The sequence below is a fragment of the Xiphophorus couchianus genome, chromosome 4, assembly GCF_001444195.1.
Source record: "Xiphophorus couchianus chromosome 4, X_couchianus-1.0, whole genome shotgun sequence".
NCBI lineage: Eukaryota > Metazoa > Chordata > Actinopteri > Cyprinodontiformes > Poeciliidae > Xiphophorus > Xiphophorus couchianus.
This window is the reverse complement of record NC_040231.1, coordinates 23,638,115-23,661,577: the sequence shown is the minus strand read 5'-3', so window position 1 is coordinate 23,661,577 and position 23,463 is coordinate 23,638,115. Positions and strand designations below refer to the sequence as shown.

Here is a 23,463-nt window from a genome sequence, read left to right as displayed (position 1 = left end):
GTTGTTTGTTCCACAGGATAAGCAGGACATTTTAAAATCCTGACACTAAAGGGCGACATAGAGCATTCTTTCAATATTTCTTGCTGCAGAATCCACAAGGATTTAGAGGAGCTGCTTGATCCGAACCCGCAGCTCTGGGAGCTTCACTGCACTGAACCCCATTGAAAACCTCATTGTTATTCCTCCAAATACTGATTTCCGAACTCTCCCTGAGCTAAAACATTAGTATTGTTGTTTCTAAATGAATATGAACTTGTTTTCTTTGCATTATTTCAGGTCTGAACGCACTGCATCCTTTTTGTTATTTTGTCCATTTGTCATTTTCTGTAAGTAAATATTAAATATTTTCTTGGAACTTCAGAGACGTTGTCAGTAGTTCATTGTGAAAATAATGTTCATTTTACTCAAACATAAATCTAGATAAAGTCAAATCAGAAAACTGATCATCTCAGCTGTGTTTTGTTTTTCCAGAGCTGTATATTATCCATTTTGCATCTGCTTTCAAAATTCAACGCTGAATTTTCTGAATTTCAAAAGGAATCTCTAGAATGTTTTTTTAGACAATCTGTTGTCTAAAGAGAATGCCTAAAACAAACTGCTAATACATGCATAAAAAGTAAGTGGTTTGTAAACAACCAAATGTGCAAAGTAAAAAATGAGTTATTTATTTTTTGCAGATATTTACTAATGCAGTATGGACTTTGCCATTAAATCAAAAATGGATATAAACAAATTATATATTGACAGACCAAATGAAGCGTTAAACGATAAATAGTGAGAAATTTAGCTAACCAGTTTTAATTGTTTAGTTTTTTAACAGTTTTTTTTTTGTTTGTTTTGTTTTGCTCCCCCTCCCCTCCCCCCTGGCTAGAAGTCCATATCATAATTTCAAGTTCATTTTGCAGACTTTTCTACACATGTCTAACTTCTATATAGTGCATTTATGGATTCGGTTATTTACCCACGTTGTCAGGATTCAATCTAGGCATTTTCACATCTCCGTCTCTCCCAACATCTTTTGTTTGCACTGGGGGAGCGTCCTGACGCCTCACAACCTGCTGCACCAAGATGCCTCTTATCTACTGAGGAAGAAAGATTTTCACAATTTCAAAATAAAATAAAGTTGTTGTTTTTTTTTGTTTGTTTTTTTGTTCGTTTGCTTTTTGTTTTTTACACTCAAGTATTTTTGCTCAATCTGCGGAATGTGCATTTTGAGCTTTATCTTCAAATGAAAGTAAAACAGATTCAAATCAGAAAGAGAAAGTGTGCTGCAGGCTGGTCCTAAACGACCCATGTTGAGGAAAATTTTGAAATCCCACAATTTGATCTTTATATTTAAAGCCTATAGCGACACGAGTACTTATTGTTTTCCATAGCAAATGATTAGCTACATTTTAACCAAGTGTTTTTTTTTTTTGTTTTTTTTTTTGTCTGCGTCAGTGATCACTTTATTATGAAAGGTCGCAAGTGGGAAAGTGTTCAGCTTCTCCAAGCTTGACTGATGTCCTCTTGGGCGCTGTAGTCCCGTTATAAACTGTCTCCGAGATCCTGAAGCATCATCCCGGGATGAGACGGAGGAGGAAATAAAACAAAGTTTTTATCCTTCAATTTTCGCAATATTTACCACGAGGATCTGGAAGCTGGTTTCCACCGAAATGTGGCGGATTTTCATCCTTTTTCTGGCAGGTAGGCTGAGCAGAAAGGTAGGGAAAAAGTGATCCAGCCTGCGGAAAGACTGCCAAAGACAGGTTTTAGTTAAGGGTACTGAGGTTTGGGGCCAGTTTCGCTGTGCTTTTCATTTGCCAAGACTGTTTGTTTCGGATTAAGTCATGTGTGAATGAGTCGGGTTAGAAGCTTTGGGGGTTGGGGATCAAAGTTGTTGTTTTTTCAGATAGGCTACATTTTATCTGGATTTTTCGGAGAAAGGAGCTGACCTCTGCTTGTTTGGAGGAAATATGTGACAGCACTCTAAAAATACACTAAACATGTGACCAAGTATGAACAGAACTTTATAGAAAGGATTAAAAAGTATTAATCATCAAATTATAGAAATTAAATTAGAAAAGTATGGGAATACTTGTGATGTAATCTTCATACGTTTTCTTGCTTATAGTGACTACAGTCGGAAACTGACAATATATCAAAAACTTTAAATCTGCGCTTTCCGTCTGTGTCTTTAGTTTATTTTCTGCGCAAAATATACCTTCTCTATTTATGGGTTTATATCATTATAGATCTGAAAGAGATTAATCTTTCCTTAATATTTTGGGGCCAAATAAAGTTAAAGAAAAAAAAAGTACCACAACATAGAAAGCAAACAGCAGTTTAACTCATTTCTTCAACTCGTATTGATTATTGAATCAATTTGTTTAAATATTTTTGAAGTGAGACAGGTTTGATCCAATGCAGCAAAAAACACACTCAGTGTTTCCACAAGGACCTTAATACGAACATCCAAAACACTCCCAGTCCTCCTTTGCTGAAAACTAATAAATGCAGGATTATTAGTTTGTTAAAACTAACTGTCCATATCATAATTTCAAGTTCATTTTGCAGACTTTTCTACACATGTCTAACTTCTATATAGTGCATTTATTGATTCTTAATTTGGTCTGTCAATATATAATTTGTTTATATCCATTTTTTGATTTAATGGCAAAGTTCATACTGCATTAGTAAATATCTGCAAATAACTAAATATTTTGAATTCTGCACATTATTAGTTTATTATTAAATGCAGGATTATTAGTTTATTACCACAACTCTGAGCTAAAGATTTTAGATGCTCAGCGTTTATCATTTATATAACTTGATAAGAGAATCAATGTTTCATCTGTTTTATCAGGTTATTTTTCATTTTAAGAACAGCGTGTGCCTGGTGTTCCCTTGTAATGACATAATGTAATTATGACTAAATGATATAGGAACCCCCACCTGTTTAAACTACCTGTTTGAGCCAGGCAGTTTATATTGTCACTTGCAGCAGTTTGATTCCCGAATGAAAAATCCAACCGTAAATGACATGTGGTTTTGTTACAATTATTCAACTAAATAGAGTTTATTCTCCTTTTCTATTAATATTTCTTACCACCTCCTTGTGAGATGGATTTTCTTCTTTGCACAACCTATCTAGATCTTTCATAGCCTTAGGTTATAAGGTAAGATAAGAGAGTAAATGTAGCTGATTCTTTAAATTTTGATAATGTGAGAGAAAACACACTATCACCTACTGTATGTTGGATTGCCTCAGGCGATCTGTTTTCACACACCTCCTCTCATTTCAGCCCACAGTCATTTTTACTGGTAGGGATCATCTTGCCCCCTGTAGCCTATATTTCACAAATCAAAATATTTGCAGAACAGCAGGCACAGATGTTTCTGGGTGTGTATGCCTTATTGGTTCTTTTTCTTTTTTTCCTCACATTATTGCTTCACTGTAGTTCCTAGCGTTTTTAGCATAGTCTCCATGTTATGCTGTGAGTCGAAGCTGTCAGAAGCTGCAAAGTGACCAGCAGGGCAGCAAAGCTCTGTTGGGTTTCTGCGAACACAAGCAGCTCAAACAGTTGCAACAACTATTAGTCAAAATGTGTCCTGATTTATGCATTTCTTACTTCCAATGAGCACCATTTTCCTGTACTCACTTTAAGCATTTTGAGTCATAATTTTCTGGGTTTTCTTTGGGCTTTTGTTGCCTTTTTATTCATCTTTTTGCTTAAAGATCATTGTGGGAACTAAGCACAAACGTTATTATAAATTCACTGTCATTAAAGCAATTATTACAACTTAATCCAAAGACATTTGAAAGACCATCAAAAAAACTGAAACACTATTGATAATTACTAGAAGATGTGAGTTCTTAGCACCGTAGTATATTTTCCAGCTGATTTACTAGTTTGCTAGTGATTATGCTCTACGCTCCATTAACATACAATCATATTATTCTTTTAACCATCCCAGCTTCCTCAGTCTACCAACCTATATATGTTTTCTTCCCTTACAGGTGTCATCCCTCCTCCATGCTCAGGCCTCCATGTGGTGGTGAGAGATGAGAAGAGGTACGCTACTCTGTTCCAGTCAGTGGTTCTGCCTTGCCACTACACCAGTGTTTCCACTCAGTCTGCTATGGTGAAATGGATCTACAAGTCGTACTGCCGGGACCGCACGAGGGACTCGTTCAGCTTCCCCGACAGCTTGAGCGGAGGCCTGGGCGGAGGCGGGCTGCAGAGTGGAAGCAGAGGGGTCGGCGGAGGCTACGAGGCGGGCTCCGCTGCGAGCCACCTCGACTGCTCCGACAACAGGAGGACCGTCAGGACCGTGGCCTCCATATCCGGGTCCTCGGTCACGCTCTCAGAGTACTACAAGAACAGAGATGTTACCATCATCAACAGTAAGACGTTCCCCCTTCTGCCGATTTCTGTCATCGACACCATCCTCTCATTCCTTGATCACCTGGTGATGGTCATTGTTGCTGCCTGGTGATGTTTCAGCTGTGGATGCAAACTCTCGATGTAAACATGCCATTCCACTGCCCTTAGTTTTCCCTTTGTGTCGCTGTATTGCCATCATGTCCTTCAAAGACTAACTAAAGGGACAGACTGTTCTTATGCATGTGTGTCTGAAAAGACTCATTGAGCAAAGAGAGGTAGGCTTGTTTGCTGGCCTTAGATTTACGGAGCTCTAACTCTCTTCTTGAGCCAGGATTTTTGGACAAAAGAAAAGGCTTTCACACTGTCTCTCCATTCATCTTGACCTCTGGTTTGTTCCCTCTGATGTATTTCTGTGTCCAAGTTTTATTTCTTTCCCCCCTCAACATCACACTCTTTTCTTTGTCCCACTCCACCTCCTGTCTTACTTTTCAGAGTAGCGATGTTGTAAACTGGCAAACCTACCCCCCAATAAAAAAAACATAAAATCCTTTGTTGCCTTTGGAGACGTCCAGTCATCCATACCCATGTAATCCTACTCAGGGTCGCAGGGAGGCCTGAGTCTGGAGTCTCTCTCAGTGGACTCTGGGCGGGTCGGGTGCTCTGGTAATCACATGGCTAACAAGCTCAACACTTCACGGTTCATACACACGGCTCAGAAGATACAGTCATACATTAGCTAAAAAAGTTAGTCCACAAACCCAAAGGCGATGTAGACACTCAGATTTTATAAGAGAATCGGAGACTGGTCCCAGCTTGTCTTTCCTTGGCCAACAGGAAAAGGAAGGGAATTCTACAAAGTGTTTTCTGTCTGAAGTATTTATGCATGTGACCCTCTTACAATAGAGTTGGAGACCCAGGATTGTCAGCAAGCCAATGATATTTCAGTTCTATAAATCACATTTTAATCACACAAATTAAATCTAACCGCCCCTCTAGAACTGGGAAATACTTGTTGAATTGCTGTGTTCGTGTTCAGTTCACAGGAATAATTACTTTTGCAGAAGTAACTTTCTTTATAACTACTTTTCTCTCACCACCATTTTAGTTGTAATCTGTAAAACTGCACAAACGTTTTAAACCATTCTTTATTTCTTTTGGACTTGTTACCCTATGAAATCTTTAAAGTGGTATTTGTCAGTAATTTTTCAAGTTTCCTGATCCTCTTTGCGCCTGTCTAAGAGAAGAAGCTGTGGATACTCTGCTTCACAATGAGGTTATCAGACCAATGATGGGCGAAGCGAAAAGTATCAGGAGAAGCATCAGGGATAAAAAAAATTTTAAAAAGTCTGCATTACCTGAACTTTTCCCCTATTTTTCACTCTGCCCAGATCAATCTCACTCTAAATAAGAAAGTTTTATTTCTTATTTAGAAATAATAACCTAGATAGAACATCATCTTTTGTCAAAGCAATATATAATACAAGTATTATTGGACGACTCAAAATATTCTCCCATTTCTGAAACAGTTGAAGAAACATTGAATTATACGTTAAGTAAATGTTGACCAAATAGAAGAATTCTCTTTTTTCCATTAAAGTGTTTTGGCGCAGAGTTTGCCTGGTGATTATTTCACCCTTTCAACATATGAGGTCATAATCGGTAAAAGTTACAAAGTTGTTTTAAACGATAATCAGAACCAAAATATAGGAATAACGTAATAATATATATAATAATATAAAATTTATAATAATATATGACTGAGTTACAATACAAGTAGGATACGAGTATTTTAATGACCAGTTTTTCTCCCTGATTCATGAAAATATACATGCTGAGTGCGATAATCCCAGCAGTCACTTTATAACATATTTCCAGAACAATCAAACTTTTTTGTTGTTGGGTTTAGAATAAGTCCTTCAGGGTGCAAATGAAACTAAAAATTAATTTAAAAACACTTCATTCCAGACTAATCCAGAACGCACTTATTTTAGAGGATGTTTGTTAAAAAAAAAAGAGTCGGTGCCTTTAAATTGTGTCTTCATTTTTCACGCAGCAGCAGATCTGCGTATAGGAGAGGTCCAGTGGGGAGACAGCGGTGTGTACTTCTGCCAAGTGACTATAGCTGATGACATAGAAGGACAGAATGAAGCTTCGGTGGAGCTGCTGGTTCTTGGTGAGATATTTCTGCTTTCCTATTGCTTCTTTCATCACGTTGTGATGCAAAGAATTTCAACAACAAATAGGAACGTGTGATCTATAAAAAAAAATTATTTGTAAATATTGTCAGGTAATCCATAATTGTTAAATCAACTTGACATACCGGTTGGAACAGTGTCACCGATTCAATAGATGCTTTTACCGGCACTAGACTTTTGGATTTTATTCTCTGTGACCGCTTTGACAGTCATTTTTAAAATGCTTTTTAATGCAGATTTTCAAGTGGCATACTGTTTACTGTGAAACAAACTCTTATGCTGGACTTTTCTGCATAACAAAATTTTTAAAATGAGCCACTCATTGAGGGGCTGAAGAATAAGGAGTTCTTCCTTCATTTGAAACAAGAACTGCATTCAGTTTCCACCAAAATGCAGTTTGATCAAACAAACCTCAACATTTAAAATTAATATGCCAAGTGTGTGTGTGTGTGTTTTGTGTGTGTTCAGTTGCAAACATTATCACAAAGACTGCCAAGAAACATTTTTGGACCGTTTGGTGCCTTCAGCTTCCAGAGGCTGAACTTTTATTTGGTTGGTATTCGACAGACTCACAGGACGCAGCTCCTGCAGCTTTCTCTAAGCTGCGGGAATGTTCTCCACTGTGATAAAGATGAGGTAGCATAATACTAAAAGCACAAGAAGAAGATAGTCTTGCTATGTTGTTGGGTGTTGAGCTAAATCCGCAATAGCACCCAAAATTTGTGCATTTCCTGACCTTCTGCACCATGTGAGGCGCTTGTTGTGTTCCCATAACAACAGCGGAGGCCACGCTCGGGGTGTCTTTTGTCTTTACAGCAAATCGCCTCACGGAAAAGAAGGCAGGGAAGATTTAATGATGCAGAGAAAGCAGAGCAGAGCACAGCGGCACAATAGACACTTGACTGGTACTTTACAGAGCTATATCAAGTAAGGCCCAATATCCAAAAACTATGAATACTGTACAAAATTAGCTGTTTAATATGGTCTCTTTGGTTAAACCAGTTAAAAGCTGGTTAAAATTGCATCAAGGTTGAAAGATACCGGATTCATTTTCTTCTAAAACCATGCAGTTCCTCCCATTATCCACCTTTTATTTTTATCCATGTAGCTCACGTCTATTCTATGCTTCTTCTTGAAACGGAAAAAAGGAAGGGAAGCGGTTCATGAACATCACCGTGTGTGGGGCACAAAAACAATCTAAAGCTCCGTGGAAGTCAATTTTAGAGAATCACCAGGTTTCAGTCAGTCCAAGTGCGCATGACCAAGAAAAAAAATACAAAACAACAGGTTAAAAAAAACAAAACTGAAATATACAAAACTATAAAAGGACAAATTGTAATTGTTCAACTGAAAAACAAATTGTTCAAATCCAGCAAAGACCAGTTTTAGCCTGCCAGAGATATTAAGTGAGGTATGTGCACTGTCAGCTGGAGTCAGGCTATGATCAGCTTGCATGTTGTTTCTGCTGCCCTCTTTTCTGGCACAGCAAATATTCATTTCGTCCTTTCTGCCAATACTCACACCCTCAGCTGTTAAATACCAGGTTCTGTTTGCATCTCAGACATTTGCCGGGAGGTTTCACTTCTCACAAAGCTGCAGTTTGCTTCCCTGGACACATGACATGCACTTTGTAACCAAATTTCTTTTTAAAGTGCCTCTAATATTCCATATTGTACCTCAGCTGATGCCTCTAATGTTGTGGTAGAAGAACATTTTAAGGAATAACCTACAGGTCAGCCAGTCACATGTACAAGTTTTAAATTTCAACATCAAAAGGTGCATTATTTACAGAAAATAAACTCATTATTTGTTCTTTATGCACTATTTTGCACCAGTAAAACTACTCTGTGACATGTATTAAAAACTATGTAAAACTTTCACACACACACACACACACACACAAATAAAACGTCTCATAGCAATGCATGATTAATGACATACTGTGTATCACCTCTCCCATCTCCAAAATACTGTTTGACTTAGTATGTTGTTGAACAATTTTTAGCACCAATAAATTCAGGCAGTTGTCTTTTGAATAACTTTGTTAAACTTGCAAACTTCATTGCGGAGGAGCTTTGACCAACTCTTTGCAATTTTGCAATCAAAAACACAAAGACTTAAAATTATTATGGTTACATACAAAGTGTATTCACACCTGATGAGATGACTGTTGGTCAGACTTGGGGAAATCCTACCTTTTCATGCATAGTGGTCACTACAGTGGACAGCTATCTAAAAGCCATTTTCTGGTGCTTCTTGTGGATTTTTATGTTATAAATGCACACAGACCACTGAAATGGACACTAATGCATCATAAAAATCAACTACTGGCCATCAGCTGAAAATGTCCCTGTCCCTCCTTCTCCTGTAGACGACTCTTGCAGGTAAAAAAATATTGTGATCATCAGATAATCCCTCAAGAACAGTATTGCTGGTGTATTTTTCAAATGACAACTTTGAATATGGAGAAAATTACAATTGATCACCTAAAAAAGTAAAATAAAAACATTTTTACAAAAAAAATGTTTTTCTATGCCTTAAGAAAATAAAAAAAAATGTGAAAAAAATCCTGACACAAAGGATCATAATTTATGCCTGAAAGGGTTAAGAAAATGTTTTTGCTGCCTGTTGAGAACTGAAGAAATGTTCATATCTGGGATGTCTACAGTTCTTCCTTTCTCATGGGTCCTGCCTGTTTATCTTCATGGGAATAATTTTGAGTTTCAGTCTGTGCTACTATCAGACAGATGACATTTTAAGACCTTTAAAATCAGAAACGACGTGCTGATTGCTCTCATCAGCAGCTCTGATATATCGGTTTTCTGAAACCAGACAAAACATGCCCTACTTTTCATTCCTTGACCTGTCAGCTCTCTCTCTCTCCCTCTTTCTTCCCGTTTTGCTGTGTTTATGCTTTATGGCATGCTTGCATACTTCCACCTAATTACACCAATCACTTGATTTGATTCACTCCATCCGCTCTCCTCTGCTCTGGTCACCTTTGCTCTGTCTCTCTCCAGGTTTCTCAGGTGTGCCTGAAGATCTCCTGCCTGACATTGATTTGAAGATTATGCCAGGTACAGTCGGGGCATAATGTCTTCTACTCTTTATCTGCTTTCTTTCGTTCATGCTAACCCTTCTGGCTTTAAACCGCATCTTGGCTTTTTCTGGCTTTGTCTGATAACAGACAAAGGACAATTTCTAGATCGTCTGCTAAATTAAAATCAAAAGTTAGTTTGCAGATGGCTGACATCATATCGGTTACTTTTTATCTTAGTTTTCCCAAAACATCTTGTAATCAGGTTTACAAATGGGCCACAAAAATAAAATAAATAATTGTCCACACTTAAGCATGCTCATCATGTGCAATGTTCTATTTTCTTGATATTTTTATTTATAGATAACACAACAGATTTTTTTTTGTGAATTAGCTCCAAGGACACTTTAACAGAGCCAGTTTCTAGATAACAGGCTGGTCCACACCCATCAAATAATGAGCTGGCCGTTGCTCCCACCAAGATGAGCAGTGCTGGAAAACAGTTATTATGGTCATTACAGTTATTTATGGCTCGGGTTAGCATGTCATCCCACTGCATTTGGTTTAAAGGTCTGTAAAAATGCAGCAGCTAGAAAAGGAGGGGGAGTTTGGCTTTATGTCACACATGTTTATGATCGACGAACCGAAGGATTGGTGTTGAAATACTCCCAATGTGACGTGATCTGACTCTGAGGCTGGATGGTTAGAAGTTGCTTATTTCAGCTGCAGGCGTTGTGTCGATGAGTGTTATCTGCAGTGACTTACGCACAGGTTTCTGTGGGGGCTAAAAGCGCTTAAGCGAGATCGTGTGTTGGCGTAGGCGTCCCGGTGACTGTAAATCAGATCACATTATGAGTTATTTATCTGAAACGGCCACAGATCTTCAGTGTCGTAGAGAGCAGCATAAACTGCCCTTTTCCTTCCTGCAGCAGGAGCAGGCTTCCTGTCAGTGTGTGTTCGGCAGCCGTGGCCGCTGGCTGTGTTTACGAGACAGCGAGAGAATGCCAAGCGGAACATAACATTGTTGAAGGTTTCCTTATCTTCCCTCTCCTTCCCCTTTTTTTGTGTAGTCTCCGAGGACGGAGGCAGCAGATGTGGTCTATCAGCTGCACTGATTGCACGCATCATGTCTGTACTGTTACACTCAGAAAATATTGAGCAAAATGACCTCTTTTTTTTGTCATTTGTTCGAATTTCTAAAGAAGGTAGAAAAAGACTTACATTTCTGCAAGTTGGTTATTCCTCTGTTTGTCTGTAAAACGTTTACCTCTTGTTTCTGTCACAGACAATGTTATGATAGTTGGTTTGGTCACATTTTAAATCTAGCGTTCTTTCCTTGGAGATCTCTCGTTCCAGATGTTCATTAAAACACTTAACTGATTTGATACGAAGGTTTTAAAACAATGTTATCACTCTGCTGCCATAGTCTAAGTCTAAGTCTATTTAGTTGTCTCATCTAAAGTGACACAGTTCTCTCTCAGCTTGACAGCAGCTATTTTGGTCACGAAAATTAAAAGTAAAATGGTGTTGATTGCTGACACAAATCATGGACGCAAACATAATTTGTAAATTGCAATAAAATGTAGCAGCCATGGTGTTGGTAGCACTACGGTGTTGTGTGGTGCTGGGATTCATGTGTGTGTTGCAGCACAGGTTTGCAACATTTATCCATTGTGGTCACACGACTGAGAGGTGGGAAGTATTTTTGGCAGGTCACCAGTCAGTGTTGCTTTATAATCTAACAAATTAGTCAGCTGATTTAAAAGAGTAATCCTCATTTTGCTGATGTTTATATGGAGTGAGGTTGTCAAAGAACAGTTGCGCTGAGGATGTACATAAAAATAAAACGTCTGATCCCTGGGCAGAAGTGCAAAAGTTCAAGCTGGTAGTGAAAACAAAAAACAAAAAGAGTTGTTTTATTGAATATAACTAAGTTATCAAGTTTTCCCTGTTAAGCATTTACACATCTGCCCAAACTGGACAAGGTTGTAAACCGCCATGTTAGATGACAACGTGGCATCCTCTAGAAAAAATACTAGAGCAGAATCAGGTCCTGATTCTTAAGCAGATATTATGACAAGCATGTATTTGTCTGTGTGTCCCTGCAGAGTGGGCGTTTGTGGTGGCCGTGGTGCTCGGCAGCGTGTTGTTCCTGCTCCTGGTTGGAGTTTGCTGGTGTCAGTGCTGTCCCCACTCCTGCTGCTGCTACATCAGCTGCTGGTGCTGCCCCGACACGTGCTGCTGCCCCCGACACCGTGAGCGTAAACACACACTTGGACTGGGACGCAATTCATGCCAAGATTATTGATGCCAACTAAAAAAAAAAAAAAAAGACTGCTTTCTTATTTTGGAAGTGAGTATAATTGTTTCTTTTTTAGTGTATGAAGCTGGTAAAGGCATAAAGACTGGCGCCTCCACCCCTCTGACACCAGCCTACCCTCCATACTTTGTGTCTGGACTTCCAGCCATGATCCCCATCGCCCCGCCCTCCCTGGTGGACAAGGTGTCTACTGTCCCCCCCTCAGATGGGACTCTAGTGGCAGCAGGTGAGGTGTTACCTTTATCTTTTCTTCCTATGAGAAACAGATTATTGGTTTGAGACTCAATATGAACTGAAAAGTATTTAGAAAAGATCTGATTTGGAAAAGAAGTGATTGCTTAAATATTGTTGGATGCATCTCTGTTAATATTAATCAGCCAAATCTTATTGACTACTGTAAAATCGTATGGTGAAATTCAAAAATATGCCTCAGATTAAGAATTTTCTTGGCTGCTGAATTAAGCGCCATAATGAGAAATGAACCAATTGCAGTTTGATTCACAAGTTCCTATATCTAATTTTTGCAAATCCCACACTTTCTGTTCTTTCTATTATCATTCTGACATTACACATAATCCACACTTTCAGTCTTTATTAGTAAAAACTGTCTTATCAAAATGTGCCATTAGTGAAGCAAAATTACACTTTGAATCTGCTGATTCTCCACCAAACAGTCCCATCTATAACTGGTCTGACTCTGGTCACCTCAACACCAGTCAGTGGAGCAGTTTCAGGTTGTATTTGTGGCATAACGCAAAACAAAATATACAAATTCACTGGAACTAGGATTTCCACAGTGTTTCCCTTTTTGTTGCAGACAGTTTGCGGAAGTAGCAGATTCTGGTGACAGTGCCAGCTCGTTGTAAACGAACCAAAGGCCACATTCGGCATCACTCATGCTTGCTAAGTACCGCTGTCTGAAAGTAGTTGCTTACAATTGTGACTGTTGCAGTATCTCCGATGCCCATGCAAGCTGTAGGGATTCCCTACCGCGTACCTTCATCACAGGATCAAAACTCTCTCAGGGTGCTGCAGTATGTAGAGAAACAGCTGGCTCACTTCAACCCTTCTGGGTCCAACAGCAAACAGTGTAAGCTCAGTAAACCCACTCTGCAGCTTTGCTACTCAGGCCTTCTGATGCTATCTGCTTGTGGCATACTTTCATTTAGGATTCCTATTTTCCTCAGCCTGTCGCAGCATGCCTCTCCGCTCTCAAATGTTCTGCCTGTTGGGTTTCCTGTTGTGCACATGTGTAAATGTAGCAGATGAGCATGCCAGCCTCTCTGATTGGTTTTACACAAATCTTATTCACAAACTCTGGTCATTTTTCTTCCAGACTTTTGACTTTCCTGTACGCTCTTTTGCAAATATTCTTTTTAATGATTCCTTTTATTATAATATTTCATTAATTCTTTTTAAATCTATCCAGCCTGTAATCAGTCGGAGTTGAGCTCCCTCCACGAAGGAGACACCAACTTCCACCAAACTTTCAGGAATGTCCAGAAAAAAGCTCTGCCCGCAATCCCTGATCAAGACTCCTCCCCAGAACCACACGGTTACCGTGAGAACCGCAGTCCAGACCTGCAGCGCCACCGTAAGAACCCCTCATCGCCTCATCGCTACCGTCACGACCCTGACTCAGACCACCTCGACAGCCAGGATGAGCCTCTGCTTCCACGGCGATACAGTGACGACCCGCCGTCTTCCTCTCAATCGCACAGGATTACCCGAAGTCAGAGGCAACAGAACTCGAGTGATGAAGACAAGCATGACAGGTGAAGGAAACATGTGAATCCTGGGGTGGCTTTATTGTTAAAAACAAGAACGCAGTAACCTTCTGTGACGTTTTGTAGGTGGAACCCTCGTTCAGAACATCTGCAGAGGAAGACGTATCACTCTTCGGGACGGACCGTCTCTCTGGATGAACTGGAGGAGTTTGCTACTACCTACAAGAAGAGAGGAGGCAGAGGAGCAGAACGGAGAGAAGAAGAAATGGTGGAGTATGAGATGGAGGTGCTGGAGTATGGTGGATATCCCTCCCATCGCAAGGGTCCTCCTCAGCATTATTACAGCAATGGGGATGAGCTTGACGACAACAGTGAGCATGAAGGGCATACCAGAGCAAGCCATAAAAGCAAACACAACATAAGCCCTCTACCTTCTCCCAAAAAGAGGGGGAACACACAGGAAAGGGAGAGGGCCGAGCCACCTCCCCCCAAAATGGATCCACCATCGAATTCCTCTCAGGAAAGGGACTACGATGCCACTTTCCTGAACAGCCTGTTGGAGCGTAAAGCGAAGCTGCGAGGATTTTCCCACGGGAGAAACGGGACCCGGGCTGAGGAAGATTTAGATTGGCCCTCAATAAGGAGCGGCAAAAAAACCAGCAGAGAGTCCAGTCGCCACTGCAGCCACTCTCCCAGTAACAGGCCAGAGGCGGACTCGCCGTCTCCATTCAACTCAGAGAGAACCAGAACTGAAAGGCCGTCTCCGTGGCCGCTCCACGCAAACGCCCGCTCCCCTCCGCCTCTTCATCCCCTGCCCACTCACAGAGAGGAGCACAGGGACAAGTCCCGGAAAGTGGTGAGGAACATCAGATACAGTTAAGGTTCCTGTTTGAATTGTGAGCCAGAAATACTTAGCTTCAAAGCTATGAGTAAAACATGTTTAAGGCATAATGGTTGAGGATTGTAAGAAAGTTTTATTGGTATAAACTTTAATGCATTTATTCATTCCTGTGAAAGTGTGAAGAAAGTGCCTCGATTTGAAAGTCAGTTTCCTTTATGGTGCCCATAGAGATTCAGTTCACACATAAGATAATTTCACCATGTGAGACAAAATATTGGCTTATGGAGTCAATATCTCAAACTAGTAGATTATCTTTCAGATGACAGACAAGGCTACTTTTGAAGACCTACTTCTTTACTTTTGGACCCAGCATATTTAGGTCAGACATTTTATTATTATTATTATTATTATTATTATTATTATTATTATTATTATTATTATTATTTATCTGTAACGCTGATGTTTGGTATCCCCTCTTAATTCACTGTAAAGTTGCTTTCATATTCTGCTACTGGCAGCAAAAACTGCAAAGATTTCAGTTCTGCATTTTGAGGTAGATTGTTGGTCTTTGCACAATGATCTTGTCTTTTCTAAATATTCTTTTTTTGTTGTTGTTTTTTTTTATCAAACCAAAGGTATGTCCCTGCTTAGAGAGGTCCTCCTATCTCACCAGAGAAAAGCAGCTTGTGTTCGCTGCTGTTTTGAAGGAATATCCCTGGAATAACTTAGCAATGATGCAAATGTCTTCCAGTTTATGACCTACTGATAATTAGATGGATTGCACCATTGTAAAATGTCTGTGTAATTATGAGTATCCCTCAAGTTTAATATTCCTGTCTACTCTAGTTAAGGTACCGACCCACTTCACAGAACTTCACGTAAAAAAATAAAAAAATTTTAAAAAATCCCTAAAAGTTTGATTTTGTGTCAGAAAAGCAAAGCTACATTTCTATAAATTAAGTGCCCTCCTGTGTTGAGTTCTGCTCATGTGGATCATCAAACTCACCACATATTATTAAAAAACAAAATAACTCACTTCAAGGGCTGAAAAGGTCCAACCAAAACTCTGTGATGCGTTGGCAGCTTTTTCATTGCATCAAAGGTCACAAAATCAGCTACTTCCCCACATAAAGGTGTTGTTTTTGCTGTAGGTGCTTGTCTCTTTTGCCAGATTTGACAGATTTCTGCTTTAACAACCTTTTCTTTTCTTTTTTACTATTTGATTTCTTATTTAGCTGACAAAATGCCCTGCATTTGAACGTGTGCTGAACACGAATCTTTGACGCTAAAAGTCTAGAAATCTGTGAAAGTTTTTACTCTTCTATCTCTCCGTTGATTCTGTGTTGGGTGGGGGCGATAGGTGTGTTGAAAACCCACAGTAAGTTTTGTTGTTGTACCTTTGACAGGTCAGGTTCAGATGCTACCAGAATGAAAACTAGGTAGAATACTCTGTTCTGTATCCAACTTCTCTCATAACATTTATAACCGGTTGTTTACTCACAGTCATACCTGGGGCAGAGTGGTGTTCAACCTCAACCAACCTTCCTGTTTCTGGCCTTAAAATAAATCGTCATTAACAAAAACTATGTGCAGAACAGTTGAAGAGCAGTTTGTCCCAGGTTCTCCGTCACCATATTAACCTCACGTCACTGCTTTAATGTTTGCTCTCGCCGTTTCTCCGCTCAACATTCACTTTTGTGTCGTCCTCACCAGAGCACGCTTCTCAGCCGAGACTCTCTTATCGTCTGACCGACTCGAAGCCAAAGACAGTGAAGGAGCGGAGCCGAGTGAGAGTGCAACCGTGAAACTCCACACGAGGAGCAAGTTGCCAGCTGGAAAACGGTGACGGAGCAGAGTCTTTTGAGTCTGAGTTTATCAACCTATATGCAGCTGCAAAGGACAGCTGCCTGGGAGGACCGTAAGAACAGCTGAATCAGTAAAGATACAGGGTGACAGTAACTCTGTGATATCACTGAGCGATGAAGTCACCCGCTGTGTCATGCATATCTCCGCCGGACTAGCACTAATGTCGGCGGGACGTGTGGCCTGGGCTGCTCCTCTCAGTGGGAGGCAGTCTGTCTCCTCTTCGTCACTTTAGGAAAGCGCTGCAGCAGATACTTGCTAACTATTGAAGCACAATGAGTGCATTCATTTCTATCTAATGAGACATGGGAGTAGAAGAGCCCACCAGTGGAACAGATAAAAATGACAACACGCTCATTGTAAACAACAACACCCCCCCCCACCCCCCTCCCACCCCTTCACACCCTGCCACTGCATCAGAAAACAATGTGCATGATGTCACTTATTAACATTTAACAACTAAAGCACTTAGGTTTGAAAGAGATATTTGACAGAAACTTGTTTTTTATATAAAGTTGAAAGTCGTGACAAACATCAGCACCATTATAAATGTTTTATTAATAATGAAGATTGAAATGAAATTCGTTTACAGTACTGGGCAAATCTCTCATTTCTTTGTATTTTCCTTTAAAGGAGCCAAACATCATCTCAAAGTATTACAGCATCTTTCTGTTGCTCCGTCGACTGAAGTCCAGGTTTTCAGCTACTTTTTATTATTTATTATCCTAACAAGAAAATGTGTACCATGTCATTAAAGGCATTTTTTTGACCTAAACCTAAGGAAAATTGCATAATTCATCTTCACAAAATCCAAGATCCATTAATAAAAATTTTATAAAATAATCACTGTATCCAAAAATAACATTACCCTGAGCATAGTTAAGTAACAATAATGAGTTATAAGCAGCTAATATCCAAATAAAAGCTGAAAACTCTTTGCTAAACAATTTAGTTGTTTCCCTGGGAAGCACAATATGAAGAAAAAACAGGTTTGCATCGTTCTGTGCCTTATCTACTAACCCATATCTTAGCTTGACTTTACATTGAAGTGAAAATAGAAGAAGTGACTGGATATGTAAGATTTTTCTGACACAGCTGTCATATTACACAAAAACATAAATCATTTCAAGTTAAAATGCTGACTGTGCTCTTAGGATTTCTGTGCTTTACAGCGCTCTAATGTTTTTTAGAATAGGAATTTTTCTGTGCATTTAAAATGTCTTAATGGGATAAAGCAGAAGCAAAAGGTCAAATGATTTCATTGAAAGAAAAAAGATATTTAAACTAACTTGGCCCTCTTTGAAAAATTTGTTCAACCACTTTGGAAAGGTTTTGATTGTGAATGAGCCGTTAAAGTCACGGTACAAGTCACAACACGACTGGTATAATGTTTGGTCGTCACACCTTCCAGAAGTCAGAAGATGCTTCTGCCTTGAAAATCTCCCATGGGAGCTATTTTTGAATAATGAATCATGAACAGACTCCTTAAAACTGAAACATTCTGGATTCTTTCATGGCCTCCTGAACGAGTCATTGATTCGTTCTTGGAGGAATATTTGTAGGTCGGCCACTTCAGGGAAGAATCACCACGGTACTGTGTTTTCTCAATTTGTGGATTATGGCCCTCACTTTGGTCAATTGGTTTCCAAACACAACAAAATTGGTTTGTAACCTTTTACAGACAAACAGAGGTCAAGAATTTTGTTTTGTCATCTATTTCAAATTTTTCTGTTCGATTGGGAGATGACATGTTCATGTTGACTTTTCCTGTGTTTTGTGATTTTGTAGGTCCCGCATGTTTCAGCTCTAGGTTTGACAATTGAAATTAAACGTAGCTTTTCATACTTCATATTTTCAGTTTCGTACCGACTGCTGCGTGTCTGTGTGTGCTTTTTGCATTACAGAGAGAGAGAGATGACTCTTTACTTTTCTGAAAAAGAAACAGTATGTAATTGAGTGTGACTCATGTCCTTTGTCCATTGTTGTTATCATGGAGCGTCTGTTGTGACTATGCAGCTGTGTGTAAAGTCACACACCATTCTGCCAGTTCAAGTGCAAATATCTGCCTGGATTTTTCATTACTAATTCATCAATATTATATTTTGTTTCAAATATGTCATTTCATGACATGTATGTCATGTCATATATGTCATGACATATATTACATATGTATGTTATATATACATATGTAATATATGTCATGAAATTGTTTGGTTTTTTTTTTTCAAATAAACAAAAATATAAACCTCTGGCTTTGCAGTACCATTAAAAATGTACCTCTTGTCAAGGTTTGCTAAAAACCATTGAATGCCCTGATTAGCGAGGATTGAAGACCCAAATGCAGTGGAGTGACACAACAAGAATTTTAATCACAAAATAACAGAAATATTTAAAGAACTCAGGGAAACACCAGGCAGACAGCAAAAGGTACACACCACATTAAATCATTGTTGTTTTTGTACAAAATCACCAATAATTACTCACATGTTAATATTTACTAAATATATTCAAATCTTTAGTACATGTTTTACTATTTACAAAACAGCAAAATATTTAGTAAATAGTGAATATTTAGTAAATATTCACTATTTACATAGTAAATATTTAGACTGTTACTATTTACTATTCGATTTACCGAATAGTAAATAGTTACTATTTACTAAATAGTAATGATTTAGTTAAAATGTGAACTAAATTATTTTTGTAATTAATGTTATTTTTTTGACTGGAGTTGATTGGAGAACTTTTAATCAGTAATCCATGAATTCATGATTTTCTGGCGTGTAAGCCACAGAGCACAGATCCAAAATTATCTTAGCAACCGTTCAAAGTGGGCAAGACGAGAAAACATTCGATTTAGTTACAACACATATTTAGCCACATATGAAGATCAACAAATGTTGATCTTCATATGTGGCATCTTCTGATTGCTAAATCTCCATGACAACCATTATCTTTGTGCCAACTGTTTCTAGGGGGCCTTCAAGGAAAATACATAAGAAAAACATATCTGCCATATTTGCTAAACCAATAGTAAATATCAACTCATATCAGCTGCCTTGGTTGGATGAGATAAAACTTGAACTTTTCTTTAAAAAAACGTTTCAGGTGGATCGGGCATAAAACAAAGGATGTGGAAAAGCTCCACTGTTTTCTTGCTGCAGGATCTGTGGAGCTCCTGGGATGTTCTTCTGCAAGGCAAGATGATTTCTTTAAAATGTGTCATTTTAAAGAAGTTCCAGATCTAAATACTAAATAAAAGAGTTGGAAAGACCCAGAACTTGAGAGAATCTATTGAGATTCTGCAAAGAACGGTCAAAGAATTCAACCATCTGAAATGTTGTAAGACAATAAAACACTGTCTTATTGGCAAATGTAGGTTGTGAAAAGTTTTTGACAATTTTAATAAAAACTACTCTTAAGTAATGTAGGGTTTTTCCTACGGAGAACCTACACATTAACCTACTCAAACACATATTTCAAACCCATATTATATGAGCAGGAATTCCTTTTTTTATTTGTACAAATAGATATAAAGTAAAGCAGTCTGGAGTGACATGTTTAATTCTGATAAATAAAGAAATTTTGCAACAATAACGTTTGCAGAAAGGTGAATCCAGGATTTTAGTTCTATTTCTTTTACCAAAGTTGAAGATTTGAAAGGGAGCATCAATTTCTTTCATGACCTTAGCCTTCATTCATTGCTTGTTTCAGATCGGAGGGAAGAGCTCCAACAGTGACCAGCTTGATAATATCTCAGGAATGTCAGTGAGTAGCTCTCACTTCTACAGAAGCTCAGCATGACATCACCATCAAGTAAAATCTGTTCCTTTTTTGTGTTCCTGTTATGGGTTTGCCTTGAGAGGATTTAACACAGCTTAAATAGTTTGACCCAATAATCAGGATGCCTCCGGGCTGCCTGCCTTTAGAGGATCTTCATGTAGTGGGGGGAGATCCTGAGGTAAACCCAGGACTCCCTTGAAAAATCATCCATAGCACTTAAACTATATAAACCTTTTGTCCCATTCCAATCAAAAACTTTCATGTATTTTACGTGAGATTTTAGGTGACAGAATGACTGTCTGCAGAGGCTGTAAATAATAACTTAAACATAATAAAAGCTGAACAGAGTAAATCTCTATTCACACCTGGAGCATTTCACTGATGGTGGATGTTTAGATTCCCCTTCTGGGTCAGATGAGCCACTGCACAGAAATGGAAAATAATAGCTGGATGTACTGTAATTCACCTTTATACATGAAATAAACCAGTTTTTAAGAAGGAAAGCTAGTAAAATATAAAAACAATTAGTAATATACAAAAAAAAATCATATGCTGAATTATAATTTCAAACATTACGCGCATGTGGCACTAGTTATATGTTGTATGCTCGTGATGCATTTTAGTGCAGGATTAAACATTCTGGTTACAACTTGAAAGTAGCAGAGAAATCAACTAGTAAAACAGAGGTTAGATACACAGTACAGTAAAAATGACGTTTGGTTCTAAACCCCAAACCTTAGATAAAATGAATGTGTATTTAACATCGCTACTTTTTAACTCTAATGGACTCCGTCTGAGTAAAGAAACACATGAAACGAACTGGAATTTAAAGCACTTAAAAATAACAAAAGTTGTGAAAAACCTTAATGTGCAGAGAAGTTATATTTAGTATATAGATTAACAATTTATTAAAATGCCCAACAACAAAAAATGTAATAATCTGAGAGTGAATACATTGTTTTTGCACTGAAGCCTCAGCAGATGGTCAGGATGAGTGCGAGCACAGGCAGGAAACCGCGAGTGGATCTTGGCAGATATTTCCTAGAAAAATAGTTTGAGGAGCCCCAGGTGCAGAGGGGCTGAGCACAGAAGCAAAACAGGTTCTGGGAATTTGAGGAACACACGAGGTCCAGTTTACATGCAGATCAATCCAGATTCTTTGGGAAGATAATGTGTGTATATTTACAAAACGATGGGTAAGTCTGATGAAGTAATAAGAGGGTGAATAGTTTTGTGATCTAAAGTAAACAACCACATCCCGATGTGTGTGAGCACATGGGAGCGTAAAGTTTTTACTGACACCTAGCGGTTTGAAATAAGCATTACGCCTTCACAAAAAACGCTACAAAATGAAAACCTATGATTTATATATTATAAGTTTATCTTTTTTTATTTTAAAAGTTTTTCATTGTAGCCCATTGGTTTTAAGTCTATTATAGAATAGGTCGAGAAACAAACTACAACCCAAAACTACCAGACGTCCCGTACTGTTTATATCCAACAACGTCACAAAACATTTTGTTCTGAACTTAGACAGGATTGCACTTGGGTTTATGTAGATTTTCAGGAATTGCATCAATCCTTTTATAATTGCTTGGCTATTCTACCTTGACAGATTAAAAGTACTGGGTGAAAGATAAAAAACTTCAGTCAGGAAGAGCAGCACTTCTTACTTGTTACATGACTGCAAGCCAGATATTTATGAGACAGAGAAAATAACTCTCTAGGGTGTGGTAGCTTTGAAAAAAATGTGTAAGCGCTACAAAGACTTAATCCTGCATAGTGAGGGCAAGTCTCCCCCCGCCCCCAAAATAAACTCTCTTTGGAAATAGAAACTATTTATTTGACCTGTTGGGATACTTTACCATTTTATAATAATCACAGACTTTGTGATTACTAAACTTTTTTGTGGTTTATATAATCTACAATTATCTGAAGTGAACAAAATAAAATAGTTTATTTGAAAAATGCATAATTCATATTTCTTTTTGAATGAATTATCAAAAAGGTTTTGGAGTTTCATGTTTTATGTTTATCTGGTAAAATATTACATACAGACAGGAGGATGGACAGACAGCAACTTTGGGACAAAAAATGTTTTTTTTCTTTTGAAAGACATCTAGATATATTTTTAAGGGTTAACATTGATTTTATTGAAAGCCTGCAAACCTTATATAACTGGGGTGGAAAATCATTATTGAATATGCAGCTGCCTACTCACCCATTGTGCAGAACTGCAGGTTTGTTGACGTTACAGTGTGTGAAGGTTTTGCATAAACCAGCCAGAGAGACGTTGGAGAAAATTCAAAATATAGTCTTAATTTATTAACAAAGAAAATCCAAAAATGATAAATTAGGCCCAAACTGAGGTCAACATAACAAAGTACAACTCAAGGGGTAAGAGAACAAACTCAAGCACAAACTGACCTAACAAACAAGACATGAGGGGAACTTAAATAGTGGCTGATCAGACCATTAACACACACTAGGGGGTAATTAAACACACAAAAACCTAACAAATACTGGTCAGAATATTACTAAATCTATCAATAAAATAAATATCAGAATTTAACTAACTTTCCAAAAGAAGAAACATTAAATAAATGGTAAAATTAAACTAAAGAACAAATTTCCCCCTCCCTTGGTGAACAAATGGAATGGCCCGCTGAGGAAGTTTGACACCCATATATGGACACCGATCAGCTGGAGCTCATCTGTATGATTTTCAGCAACAGGTCCAGAGGAAACTGGTAACTCAAAAGAAAGAAATTAATTTGTTATATTTAACAAAATATACAAAGAACTGACACATAAAGTTAACTAAAGAGTCAGACTATTGAAAACAAATTTAAAGATAAAAATCTAAACTACTCACTAATCAATATATAAAGTAATATTAAGGGAAAACAGGAAACCAATAGTGTCTGTGTGTGACAGTCGGGACAGCTGTCACACAGTGAACTAGTTCAATCCTTCGATGCTATATTCAAATTGTACTGAAGATGCCTCAAATGAATCTCATATTAAGAAAACAATATTTGAGTCTAATATCTTCAACCCCAAGCTTGTGTGAGATTCTTGGGTTATACTCACAAGTAAATAATTTTACTGCACCACACTCTCCACAATAAATTTTAAAAGAACAATGAATAACAGGATCTAATCATTTAATTAAATTTAAATAGCAGTTATTTGTTATTCCTTTTCTTTTTTATCAGAGCTGCTTGTAGCTCGGCATCTTCAGTTTCAGACTAGTGGTAGCAGCAGAGAAGCGTAGTCCTTTAAATTTGCTTTATATTGTCATGAGCTAAGTAGTTATATTTGTGTCTC

The 23,463-nt window shown here is 38.2% G+C and overlaps 1 protein-coding gene and 1 long non-coding RNA gene across 4 annotated transcripts; one reads left to right on the top strand and one right to left on the bottom strand.

Annotated features, from left to right (window-relative positions):
• The first annotated feature begins 1,510 nt into the window (after nt 1-1,510).
• On the top strand, nt 1,511-18,199 carry LOC114143216 (immunoglobulin-like domain-containing receptor 2). Of its 3 annotated transcripts, XM_028015052.1 has the most exons (10): nt 1,512-1,686; nt 4,001-4,387; nt 6,421-6,540; nt 9,583-9,639; nt 11,708-11,854; nt 11,978-12,145; nt 12,872-13,009; nt 13,349-13,694; nt 13,773-14,502; nt 16,201-18,199. In XM_028015052.1, the coding sequence occupies exons 1-10, from the start codon at nt 1,656-1,658 to the stop codon at nt 16,234-16,236; spliced, it is 2,160 nt and encodes a 719-aa protein (XP_027870853.1). In that variant the 5' UTR covers nt 1,512-1,655; the 3' UTR covers nt 16,237-18,199. The 3 variants fall into 3 exon arrangements, with proteins under 3 accessions (XP_027870855.1, XP_027870853.1, XP_027870854.1); XM_028015054.1 differs by lacking the exon at nt 12,872-13,009 and having other exon boundaries at nt 1,511-1,686; XM_028015053.1 differs by lacking the exon at nt 9,583-9,639 and having other exon boundaries at nt 1,513-1,686.
• On the bottom strand, nt 18,060-22,087 carry LOC114143217 (uncharacterized). Its single transcript, XR_003595195.1, has 2 exons — nt 20,869-22,087; nt 18,060-20,555 (listed from the first exon to the last, which is right to left on the bottom strand). It is a non-coding gene; the product is annotated as an uncharacterized LOC114143217 (long non-coding RNA).
• Nucleotides 22,088-23,463: the final 1,376 nt, after the last annotated feature.

What these genes read in the sequence shown, in the direction of transcription:
- LOC114143216 (XM_028015052.1), top strand. Translation starts at nt 1,656, where the DNA reads ATGTGGCGGATTTTCATCCTTTTTCTGGCAG. An exon ending in TGATTTGAAGATTATGCCAG is followed by an intron (nt 9,640 to 11,707) that starts GTACAGTCGGGG and finishes GTGTCCCTGCAG; the next exon opens with AGTGGGCGTTTGTGGTGGCC. An exon ending in GATGAAGACAAGCATGACAG is followed by an intron (nt 13,695 to 13,772) that starts GTGAAGGAAACA and finishes GACGTTTTGTAG; the next exon opens with GTGGAACCCTCGTTCAGAAC.